The sequence below is a fragment of the Miscanthus floridulus genome, chromosome 2 (genome assembly GCF_019320115.1).
Source record: "Miscanthus floridulus cultivar M001 chromosome 2, ASM1932011v1, whole genome shotgun sequence".
NCBI lineage: Eukaryota > Viridiplantae > Streptophyta > Magnoliopsida > Poales > Poaceae > Miscanthus > Miscanthus floridulus.
In genome coordinates, this window is record NC_089581.1 from 122,040,526 (window position 1) to 122,053,034 (window position 12,509).

At 50.4% G+C, this 12,509-nt stretch overlaps 1 protein-coding gene across 1 annotated transcript in view; it reads left to right on the forward strand.

Annotated features, from left to right (window-relative positions):
- The first annotated feature begins 938 nt into the window (after positions 1-938).
- The window catches only part of LOC136536973 (uncharacterized), a 28,440-nt gene continuing 16,869 nt past the window's right edge, over positions 939-12,509 (forward strand). Inside the window, exons 1-2 of the mRNA XM_066529092.1 lie at positions 939-1,021; positions 1,105-1,738. Of these exons, the coding sequence (XP_066385189.1) occupies positions 939-1,021; positions 1,105-1,738 (717 nt within the window). The remainder of the gene's footprint in view (positions 1,022-1,104; positions 1,739-12,509) is intronic.

Sequence of the window (12,509 nt, forward strand, 5' to 3'; positions counted from 1 at the left end):
CCCGACGGTTGATCAGCCCAAGCTGCGACCGCTTCTAGAGGCGCTGGAGAGGCTGTGCAACCATGGTGTTACGGCGACTGTGGTTGTGGTGGCCTTCCATCGCTGGAGGGTGCTGCCACTGATGGCTCGGTGGCAGCGCCTGTTCGAGATGACACCGGACGAGCTGATCGATGGCGTCTGGTTGTCCGACGTCGCCCTCTCCAACGAGGAGATTCTACGTCGGGTGAGAGACACGGTGGAGGGGCGGCTAAGGAGCAGTGGTCTGACCCTGTTCCCGAAGCACCCATCGTGGGGGTACATCTCTCTGGTGAGTCATGCGCCACTGTGGCCCCCGAGGCCTCCTTGCTCCTTACATTTTCGGTCTGTTCCCTTATTCATGTTTGTTGTTCCTGCAGGGGATGAGGGATGTGTGAGCCTCCCCGCCGCCCGTTCCTGAGGACGTAGAGCGGCGGGCGGTGAACAGGGCGCATGCCTAGGCGTACAAGGAGCGGAAGGACACCGAGGAGGAAAGGCACAAGAGGAAGAACCTTGAGCACGACGAGCTGGAGAAACATCACCGGCAGCAGAGGCACGGTGGTCTCCCGGTGGAGCCGTCTCCGTCACTGTCGTTGTTGGATTCCTTAAGCGATGGCGACGAGAGCAAGGCGGGGCAGGGTACCCTAGACCATCTCCCTGACGTTAAGGGGATGGCGCCTGGGGCATCGGTGACCATCTCGGTGTTTCTAGGAGGAGGAGGAGAGGACGCCTCGGGGCCGGCGATCGCCCACCGCGGGGCCGAGGCCGACATGCCCGAGGCATGGGCGTTTGGAAAGCGCGCTGTTAGCCCAGTGGGCTCGACGATGGAGGTGGAGCAGGCAGCGGTGGGGGTGACACAACCACCTCCATAGAGGATCGAGGGGGTGCCGGAGTTTGGCAAGGGCCGGTCGGCACCGGCGGACATGGAGGCCGTGCCACCGCCATCGCCACCGCCGTTGCAGATGACGGGGGATGCAATGTGGAAGCGGTTGTGTCCCCATTCGAGGTAAGTGTTTTGTTAGTGGAGTTTGTAGCATCTCCCGCTCGTCCCTTGGTCATATGCTGACCTTGTGAGTGCTTTGCCTTCAGCCGGAAGCGTCAGGCGGAAGCGCCCGCCCTGGCGCCACATAAGGCACTCAAGGTGAGCACCAGCTCCACCGCCCAATGGGTGGTGGAGGCGCAAGCCACCATACAGCATGGCACGGCCTCGACCAGGGCCAACCCGAAGGAGCCAGACGACCAAGGAGAGGCTACCGAGGCGGCCATGAAGCAAGCGGGGGAGGAGGCATCTACGCCCTGCGAGTCTGAGGCCCTCGAGCCAGATGAAGTCGAGGCGCCCTCAATCGCTGAGGCTACCGAGGGCAAGGCCGTGGCTCCTAGGACCTCTAAGGCCGAGGCGGCAGAGGCTGGGGTGTCTAGGACCACCAAGGCTAAGGTGGCGGAGGTCAAAGCTCCCGGGACCACCGAGGCTGAGGTGGGGGAGGCCGACATGGGCGCGGCGAAGCCAGCGGCCCAGGAAGCGGAGACGGATGTGTGGCAAGCTTTAGTACCACCCCCGGTCCAAGACCCAATGCCATTGCAGGAGAGCGCCCAAGAAGTGGAGGTCCATTCGATCTCCTCCGACGATACTTCCTGGGGGAAGGAGGTGGTAGATGCCGAGGCGGCCAGCACCGCGGAGCAGCCAGCTCCGACTTCTGGCGAGGGAAGCTCGGCCCTTGTGCGGGTACAACCTGAGCCCCATGGGTGGATCACCCACGTGTCTTATGGTGGAGCTAGGATGACCCTGAGGGGGAGCCTCTGTTTGCCCTTGAGGACACGGCCGAGGGGGGCGCTGGGGCTCCTTCGAGCAATTTCGCCAGCTGGCGGAGCGGTCGCTGCGGACAGCGCTGTCCGTTGTGGCTGACGATCTACCCAGGGTTGCCCAAGTGCACGCTTTCTTTCCTGGTGCTATGTCATCTTTTTCCGAGTTTTCTCGCAGTACTTGACCCTTATTCTGCCTACCTAGGATCTCGAGGCCTGGTCCCTCGAGAAGTCGTTGTTCCTCCGGTGGCAGAGGGACGTCTAGGACCAGCTCCGGCAGCAGAAGGACCTGCTCACCAATGCTAATGAGCTTCTGTCTGCATAGAGCGTAGAGGTGGAAGACCTCCGCCTTCACTGTGCTGATATGAAGGCCGAGGCGACCATGACCCAGGAGCAGGCCGTCCCTTTGGCGGCACGGATCAAGGAGCTAGAGGAGGAGCTGACCCGGGTGGCCAGCGAGCGGGACACCTTTAGGTCCCAGGCTAAAGAAGCGACGGCCTCTGCCAAGGCCATCGCTGGGCAGCTGGGGGTGGAGCAGGGCGCGCACCTGTGTAACACCCAAAATTCTTACTACAAATTAGCAATTAAATTCTTATCCTTTAATACATTTTCTAGGTATTTTTAACTTAGGCTAAATATTAAATATTGGATAAATAAAATAAACTATAAGTTTAGAAACTTGTTTGTTGCATTCATGCCGGTGCATAAGGCTTTGATTGAGTGTAGGGTTAGATGAATTGAAGTTGAACTCAAATCACATTTGAATTTGACTTAAAACTGAAAATAGAGGAAATAGATTTGATTTTGAAAAAAATCCATTTTTCTTCCATTTTGGGCCAGCACCAGGAGTCGGCCCAGCATCCTGCACCGGCCTGTTCCCCCCCCCCCCCGTAGCCTTTTTCTGCTGCTGTGCGTGGCCTAGCCTACTGCCCGACCCACTGATCGGCCTGCCTTGTTTTCCTCCCCCGCGCGCACATGACTCGGCGGCCCAGCTCGGCGCCCCGGCCCACAACACCGCTGGCTCAGCCCTCATCACCACGCCATCCGCTCTCTCTCTCACTGTGCCCTGTCCCCACCCATCAGCGTCTTCTCCCTTCTTTCCTTTCTTCTTCCTTAGCCCTTTCTTTCTTCACCGCCCGGCTCTTTCCTTTCTCCGGTCGCCGTCAGCACTACACGGCAAGGAAATCCCGCCGCCGTCGCCACTTATGGAAAGCGACCGAATCCACCCGCTTCCCTTCCTAATCCTGCTCGCCGTCTGGACTATAAAACCTCAAGCAGAGCCCCGCCTTCTCTCCCATCCCCTGTTCTCGGTTTCCAGCAGCTGCCGCCATAGTACCCTTCGTCCGCGCCTCGAAGCTCGATGCCGACGCCGCTTGGAGCTCCGCCGTGACCACCCACAGCCGAAGGTACCATTGTCTCATCATTTTGGTCACGAAAACCTCGGATTCGACCTCAACCGCCTACTCTTTCTCTCTCCAGAGCCCCACCGCCATCGACCAAGCTTCTGGACCTGTCCCCGAACGCCGAGATCACCTCCAACGGACTCATGGTGAGCTCCTGACCATGCCCGTACCCTCCGTTCGCGATTTGGAGCCCTGGAAAGCCGTACCGGTGATTCTAGTTCACGCCGGCCATGGCGCCGTCGGCATGCCCTTCTTCCTCAATGACCTGCTGCCCCGCACTCGCCCTACGCCGTTGGATCTCGCGTGGACGGTCTAGATTAGACGGTACCGGTTCGGTCTACCGTACGTCGTGGACTCGGTCCACTGTGGCTGCGTCAGCGCCCACGTCAGCATGCCCATGCCTGTGTGGTGCACCGCGCTTATCAGAAGCCGCCACATGGCCGCCCAGTCAACAGCCACAGTCAAACCGCTGACAGCTATGCTCATTTTTCAGAAAAGCCCCTTTGTTTTATCAGAATCAACCCGCAGTCTATTTTAATTCAAAATAATTATTTTTCAGTCCTGTTTTTAATCAGTTAGGCCCCTGTATTTTCCAGATTTAATGCTCGCAGTCCAAGAACACGTTACCGTATGATTTTATTCAAATTTAAGTTTGTTTTATTTAAAGAATTGCCATTACATCTTATTTCATGCATAACTTTCACATTTTAAGTCCGATTTGAGTGATTCTTTCGCTCACGTGTTCGTAGCAATGCGTAGAATAGTTTTGTAAGCTTTTCAACTTATGTTTTCACTATTGGTGTACTGTTCTAATGAAAGTGTATCTTGTGTGCATGTAATGATTGGTATGATGCTTGATTGATGATTGGATCACGATTAGAGGGTGAGCCATTTGAGGTGACTGAGGACCCCCAGCAGGATCAGCAGTACTCCTAGGACAACTTTGAGGAAGGCAAGTGTACCAAAGTCCCCTTGTTACCTATGAACTACTACCACTTACATTCATGCATGTGTTTAAATTGAAATGCCTTTAAGGACTTTACCTAGATGATTCCTTGTACCACATATCCTTGATACCTAGAATTATTGGGTAGGCATTTTGGATAGATGCTGTAGCGCTTAACATGAAGTAATTGTTAAACATGATTAAAGACTATATGCAATGTGATAAAATGAAGCTTTTTAGCAACAGATAGGGGGCTGGAGTACGGGGTTGAGTACTCTAGTGCCTCTCCATAAGGACTTAATCCTGAAGCGGCAACCCAGGAGGGACCGTACAACCCCGAGTGTCACATGGCTCTGACTTTAACCTATTAACTAGATTGTACTAGCTCGTCTATAGCTCTAGTAAGGGGTAAGAGGGTATCTTTCCTTTTTCTGTTAGGGTGTGCACCGTGCTGCGATGGCCACGCGTGCAATTCCTTTATAGCTACGATCTGTTAGTGCAACTAGCTAAGGGTTTCATACTGAAACTCTGCCACACTTCCTAGGAAGAGGTGTAGTGGGTCTCGCGAACCCCGACATTGGGAATCATGGCTCGGTGGGTAAAGATGTACAATTTCTGCAGAAATAATTAACATGTTATAACAGCCATGCTCATAGATACGAGCGATCTGGATCCTTCGAGATTAGTGGTTACTGTGGATGATGGTTGGTTGGGATTTGAGATAAAACTTGATGATACTTTAATACCACTTGGGAATTGGGACTATTCATTAAAGTAGTGATTCAGGATGCTAAAATTTGATCAACTGAAATTGCGAACCGCAGTCAAACAGTGTCAAGCCTTTTTGAGCCTCATAGATCCCTTTGATATACTTGCTAAGCATGGTGAGCTTACACTTGCTTTACATCCAATGAAAATCCCGGATGGGTAATAGATAATGGATATGAAGAGTTTCCAGAGGATGTCCAGGACTACTAGGGAGACGTTCACCAGTTGGAGTCCCTGTGGCAGTTGGGCCAGTTATTCCGCTGTGATTGTAATAATATTGCCTTTGAGCAAACTTTGTATTTACTTTATGATGAGATATGCGATGTAATAAGTACTTTACTATGATACTATTGCAATTTGTGATATATGTGTGTGTTTGGACATCCTGGGCGCACATATATGAGTACTTGGTTTTGCTATGTAAAATTGGGTGCGATAAATTGGTATTAGAGCTATAACTGACTGTAGGACGAACAACCTAGTTAGAAATGGATGTTTCTAGGATTTCATTACCTTTATTTTACTACTTTTACTTTGCTATAAAATTTTTGCTTATATTCTGTTCTTTATCTGTTGCCAAAAATTATTTTGTTCTAATACTCAACCTTTTCATTCTTATAGATGGCTCGTACTAAGCAGACCCTGCGCAAGAGGACCATCCTGATGTCCACTAGGAGGACCAGGTTCACTTTGGGCAAGCGTGTCTCGGCACATCTGGTGGAAGCTCTGAGGAACCAGGAGGAGGAACCGCCTGTGGAGGTGCCCATGGGGGAACCTCTAGAGGACTTGCTGGAGGATCCAATGGATGAAGAAATAGAAGAGGGACCCATGTTTGAGGAGCCCATTGAGATAGAGGAGTCTGAGGAGGATCCCGAGGAGGAGCATGAACAAGGTGGCCAGGAGGGAGCTGGTGACCCCGACGATGGAGATGGCTTTGATGTTTCTAATGCTGATGGAGGTGATGGTGGAGACGGTGGAGATGGTGGTGATGATGGAGGAGACGGTGGAAATGGGGGTGAAGACAGTGATGATGATCATAATGCACTATTGGCTCAGGGATGGACCGCAGAGATCCACTATGACTTGGAGGGTGATGGCTACTACCACCCTAGGCTTCTCACACTTGTGCATCGCTACCACCTCGAAGGCACTGTTTAGTACAGGATGGAGCATTGGACTCACCCTAACTACACTGGCTTCTAGGAGACAGAAGTGTACATCCGAGAGGGGACTCGGGTGCGCTACATCCACCACGCCACCACTACATGGCTCACATGTGCGGCCATCATCAGGGATGCAGCTCGACAGGCGTTGATGGTCAACCACGACCGTCACTTCGATGACATCGCCTGGGAGGACGACCGCTATCTTCCTCATCGTCGAAGCGGATAGTCTACGTGCAACATCGCTGCACCACTTGGAGAGGTGAACCTGAGGCTGAGGCCTACCTTGTTGTGCTTGGCTGAGATCAACACCGACTTGGATCAGACCCTGGACGAGCTTGATGTTATGGGGAGGGCCTACATGCAGCTGGCCCATGAGAATGCTACACTGAAGCAGCAGCTAGGAGGTCCAGATGTGGAAGATTCAGGAGTACTCGCTCAGTCACCCCCGAGGACCAGAGGAGAGTTTGGAGACCCCAGCACCAGCACCAACATCGACCCATACCCATAGGAGAGTCTTAAAAATATGTAATAAGCACGCGTAGTTACACGAGAGAGTATTTAGTTTCTTTCTTTTAATGGTTGGACAAGTTTTAGTTGCATGGTTGGATGTTTATCATTATGAATAATGTTTGATTTGGATCTTTGATATGATTGTGATGACTTGTGGGCATGTCCACGGTCATTTAGTTAAGGTTAAGGTTTAAGGATATTATGAATAAATAGTTGGGTTTCATTTTATCATGCTGTCCATTCTGTATCATTTGGAGCAGTCTGTCTTTATCAGTTCATATCTCATAATCTATATGTCCAATGATTATGAAATTTTCATGGAGATAAGTAGACTTCAACATCTTTCTTTTGGCTCTAGAATCACCTCAATACCTATTATAAATTGTGAGATACATCTGTTTTAAGTTGAGGTTTCTGTGCTGTCAGAATTCCAGAACAGTACTGATTATCGTCTGTATTTGACTAAGTAAACGTCAGAATCTGGAAAAGTGTTCTAAATAACAGTTGTAGAGAATTTCATAAGCTTTCTAGAAAGGTAAAATACGCAATCATATGATGAACGGAGATTGAGATATGCTCGTTTTACAGCACTGCTGTTGTCCAACTTGCTGGAAAAGTTCAGAACAAATATCTTCCTACATACCCTACATTTATCTCTGTCTACACCTACTCTTGTTACACCAGTATCTTGTAAGAGTTATATGCTTGGACATGTCTGACTTATATGATGCATCTATAGATGGTGAACACCAGGAGGAACAACTAGGGAGGCAAGGAACTGCCACCACCATCCCCAGTCACCATGGAGCAGCTGATGATGATGCAGACCCAGTTGCTTCAGCAGATGGCCCAGAATATGCAGAACATGGGGCAAGGGAATGGGAATACACCCCCTCATGTCAGGGATAAGAGGGGAGAGTTCCTGAAAGGACACCCACCTGTATTCAAGCACTCTGCCGACCCACTCCAAGCTGATGACTGGCTACATGTCATTGAGAGGCAACTAGAGATTGCCCAGTGTGAAGATAAGGAGAAGGTTTTATATGCTTCGGGACAGTTGCAAGGAGCTGCACTGGATTGGTGGGACTCATTCCGCTTCAGCCGTACCAAAGCTAATCCCATCACTTGGGCTGAGTTTCGCAGTGCCTTTCGCACTCACCACGTGCCTACAGGACTGATGAAACTGAAGAAGGAGTTCTTGGCTCTCAAGTAGGGGAGCATAACTTTTGCTGAGTATCGTGACAAGTTCATACAATTGTCACGGTATGCACCGACTGAGGTAGATGAGGACAGAAAGAGGCAGGAGCTATTTATGGAGGGCTTGAATGATGGTCTCCAGTACCAGCTGTTGTCTCATACCTTTGCTAACTTCCAGCAGCTGGTGGACAAGGCTTTAGTGATTGAGAACAAGCGTCGCCAGATGGAGGACAAAAAGAGGAAGTTTCAGGGACAACAATCCAGGAGCAACTCTCACTTCCGTACCAACCCTCAACAAGCCCAACCTCAGCAGTGCTATCAAGGTCAGATAGGCCCTAACCGCAACCAGTAGCAGCAGCGTGCACAGCAGCAGCAGCAGTATAAGGCACCAGCTCAGCGCCAGCAGCAGCCCAACAATGTACCGGTGAGGAATAATGCCCCCAATGCTCCATAGAGGAATGGCGCACCAAAAGCGCCAAATGCAGTTAATGACAACAAATGCTTCAATTGTGGAGAGCCGGGACATTACTCCAATAGATGCCCCAAGAAGACGGCTAACTCACAACAGAACTATGTTCGGGGAAAGGTGAACCATGTTACTGCTAAAACAGCTTAGGAGGCACCGGATGTGGTGATCGGTACATTTCCGGTCAACTCTAACTCAGCTACAGTACTTTTGATTCTGGTGCTTCGCATTCCTTCATAACATATACATTCATAAAGAAGCATGGTATTCCAGTAAGTGTTATGAAGAAACACATGTTAGTAAGCTCACCTGGTGGGGTAATGAAAGCAGAGTGGATATGCTTAGCTACTAGTCTCAGCATAAGGGGGGTAGAATTTCAAGCAAATCTTGTAGTCATAAATTCCACCGGTATCGATGTCATCTTGGGTATGGATTGGCTAAGGTTGCAGAAAGCAGTTATTAATTGTGGTAATAGTTCTGTGAATCTTACCACTTCATCTAGAGAGGAAGTTGTGTATGTGGCAACTCAGTCAGCTGCAGACATCTGTCGGGTTAATCAGTTGGAGGGCACAACCTTGGAGGATATAAGGATAGTAAATGAGTACCCGGATGTCTTCCCTAAGGAATTGCCAGGTATGCCACCTGACCGAGACATCGAGTTTATAATTGAACTTTTACCTAGAACTACACCCATAGCTAAGAGACCCTATAGAATGGGAGTGAATGAATTAGCAAAACTTAAGAAACAACTAAGGGAATTGTTAGATAAGGGTTATGTTTAACCTAGTTCATCACCCTGGGGTGCACCAGTACTGTTTGTAGAAAAGAAGGATGATACACAAAGGATGTGCATAGACTACAGGTCACTTAATGAGGTCACAATTAAGAACAAGTACCCACTACCTAGAATTGATGACCTATTTGACCAGTTGAAAGGGGCTTGTGTGTTTTCCAAGATCGACCTTCAATCTGGATACCATCAATTGAGGATAAGGCGTACTGACATCCCCAAGACCGCTTTTGTGACTTGATATGGACTGTATGAGTTCAGAGTCATGTCTTTTGGTCTGACAAATGCACCTGCTTACTTCATGTATCTGATGAACAAAGTGTTCATGGAGTACCTTGACAAGTTTGTCATCATGTTCATTGATGACATATTAGTGTACTCTAAGAATGAAGAAGAACATGAAGGACATTTGAGGTTGGTGTTGCAGAAGCTTAGAGAACATCAGCTTTATGCCAAGTTTAGCAAATGTGAGTTCTAGCTAAAAGAAGTATCTTTCTGTGGTCACATAATCTCTAATGGAGGAGTAGCAGTAGATCCCAAGAAGGTTAGAGATGTGTTGAGTTTGAAGCCACCTAAAGATGTTAGTGAGATTCGGAGTTTTTTGGGTATGGCTGGGTATTATAGGAGATTCATTGAGGGGTTCTCTAAGTTAGCCAAGCCCATGACTGCTTTGTTAGAGAAGAATGCCAAATTTGTATGGACTAAGCAATGTCAGGATAGTTTTGAGGAGTTGAAGAAGAGATTGACTTCTGCCCCAGTGCTTATCTTACCCGATCTCACCAAAAGCTTCTCTATCTACTGTGATGCCTCACAGCAAGGTCTAGGTGGTGTTCTTATGCAAGAAGGCATAGTTGTTGCCTACGCATTGTGGGGGTATTAACCCCTATACCCTTACGGCTAGGCTTGGGCCAGCCCAGATCAGAGGGTCCAGTCCACCAAAAGACGACGCGCGGCCCGGCCAACCTGTTCGGAGTCCCGCGCAAGGAGTCAAGACAGATTTGGCGATCAAGCAAGATCTTGGTCGGTTAGAATAGGAATCCTTATCCGGCCATCTATGGCAATTGTAACTGGCTAGGATTAGTTTCCAGATCTGTAACCCTGCCCCCTGGACTATATAAAGCGGGCAGGGGACCCCTCTAAAAGCATCTCTCATTGACATACAGCAATACAATCAGACGCAGGACGTAGGTATTACGCCTTCTTGGCGGCCGAACCTAGATAAAACCTCGTGTCTATCTTGCGTCACCATCTTGTTTGTGGCTTGTGCATCTGTCTACCGACAATCTACTACCTTGGGCATACCTCTAGGTAGACTGCCGACCATATTTCGTCAATAGTGGCGTGCCAGGTAGGGGTGTGCGTACTGCTCTCCAAGCGAACAAGATGGTCATCATCCCTGGCTCCATGGCTACACCGAACGGCCTCACGTTCACTGTCGGTCAGATCACCTGGACCACCGGCTCCAACGACTTCATCGCCATGACCACGGAAGAGGCGCGGATTCAATCTGCATTGACCACTGCTTCACCTGCATCGGCTACAGCTCCGACCACGGTGGATACGGCTCCAACCACGGTGGATACGGCTCCGACCATGGTGGATCTGACTCCAACCACGGTACATCTGGCTCCAACCACGCCCGCATCATCTTCAGCCATGCCGACATCCCGTCGTCTGCTTCCCCACTACAAAGGGAAGCAGATCGACAACACCGACCTGCTCGACTCCATCGATCGGGTTGGCACCAAACTCGCTGAAACCCTAGCTCTGATAAGTTCAATTCAAAGTCAACCTAATGAGCAGGTAACCGCTCCCCACAATAGATCTACCCGACCAGCTCGGGCCAGTCGTCCTGCATGACTCGGTACAGATCTCGTGGTCATATCTACTCCTGAAGGGCGCTCCGCTCGTCGCTGGCCAGCCTCCGCGATGGGTCTCCGGCTCTTCGAGTACGAAGCCTCGACGGAGAACTACCAGGCCTAGCCCTATGGCCTGTGAAACGTTGCCTCCAACTACACGTATAATATACAACGCCGCTCGGATCTGTGTTTTATACATCGGCCTTGGCCGAAGCCACGCAACTTCGTCAACATGATCTGGATTGAGGATTATCAAGAAGGATCTATCCACATAGTCCAAGAGGGTGACTCCAGCTCCTCGTCTGGCATCGCATCTAATGCCTCCATCCACACTGAGCTCCAGCACCACGACGATGAAGGCGTTGAATATGATATGGATATCCTAGACCACGCCCCGGGGTTCCCACATTTCCCGTCTTTCCCACCAAGGCGAGGGGATTTGATCAATGTTGTCAGTAATGACGAACCACCAGCAGTCGGCGAAATAGAACAAGAAAGGATTGCACGCGAAGCACGCAATATTGACCGGTTTAATCGCCGACAAATCGAAGCCGAAGCAGAAGAGGAGGCACGACGCATAAGGGTCCAGCCACGCGACCTCAACAATGCCTTCGACAGGGTGGGGGACAAACAGGTCTTCAGGACTCCAAGCACCAACGTAGCCATTGCTATGGCGACAATGCAACGGCTACCCAATACCCCGGAAACCCAGGCAGTTCACGATGAAATACAAGCTTATCTGACGGCTGCTATGGCCTAGACTGCAGAGATTGTAAATCAAGCCCAGGCTCCATCCGTCTTAGTCGAGTCAAGCCACAGCCGCCAGTACTCAAGTCGCTCACAGCCACTCAACCAACGTGGCTCGTGCAATAATGACCCATCAGACAATCGTTAAGGCGAAAATGGTGGCCATGATGGTGGTCGGGATGACAACCGCCGTCGAGAGGACAACCGTCGCGACGTCTAGGATGACAACTGCCGAGACAACTGTGATAATCGCTGTGATAACCACGGTCGCTGGGCTAATCTAGATAGCAACCGAGATCATCGCGATGGCAATAACGATCTCCACCATTACCTCGGAGGACGTGATCTGCACAATCGCATCAACCAGAGAGCCAACGATCGTGCATCCCATGAAAGCTATCGCCGTATGGAATATGATACCGCCCAAGGCCCGCCGGGTTTGAAGCAGTTTACTCCACACCTTTGCCAAGTCATATGGCCCAAGAACTTCAAGCTCGAAAAACTTCAGAAGTACGACGGCAAGGAGAACCCCGAATTATGGGTCATGCTCTACGAAACTGCGTGCAGATCAGCCATGGCTGATGAGCACGTCATGTCTAACTACTTCCCAGTCGCTGTTGGCCATGCAGGTCACCAATGGCTGGTCAGCTTGCCGGCAAACTACTTTGATTCTTGGCAAGAGCTCAAGCAAGCCTTCATCGACAACTTCATTGCTACTTGCGAGCAACCCGGCAACAAATATGATCTGCAGTGGATCCGAGATCGGAAGGATGAGCCACTGCGAGAGTATGTCCGGCGTTTCTCGGAGATGCGCATCAAGGTCCCGTCAATCTCCGATAATG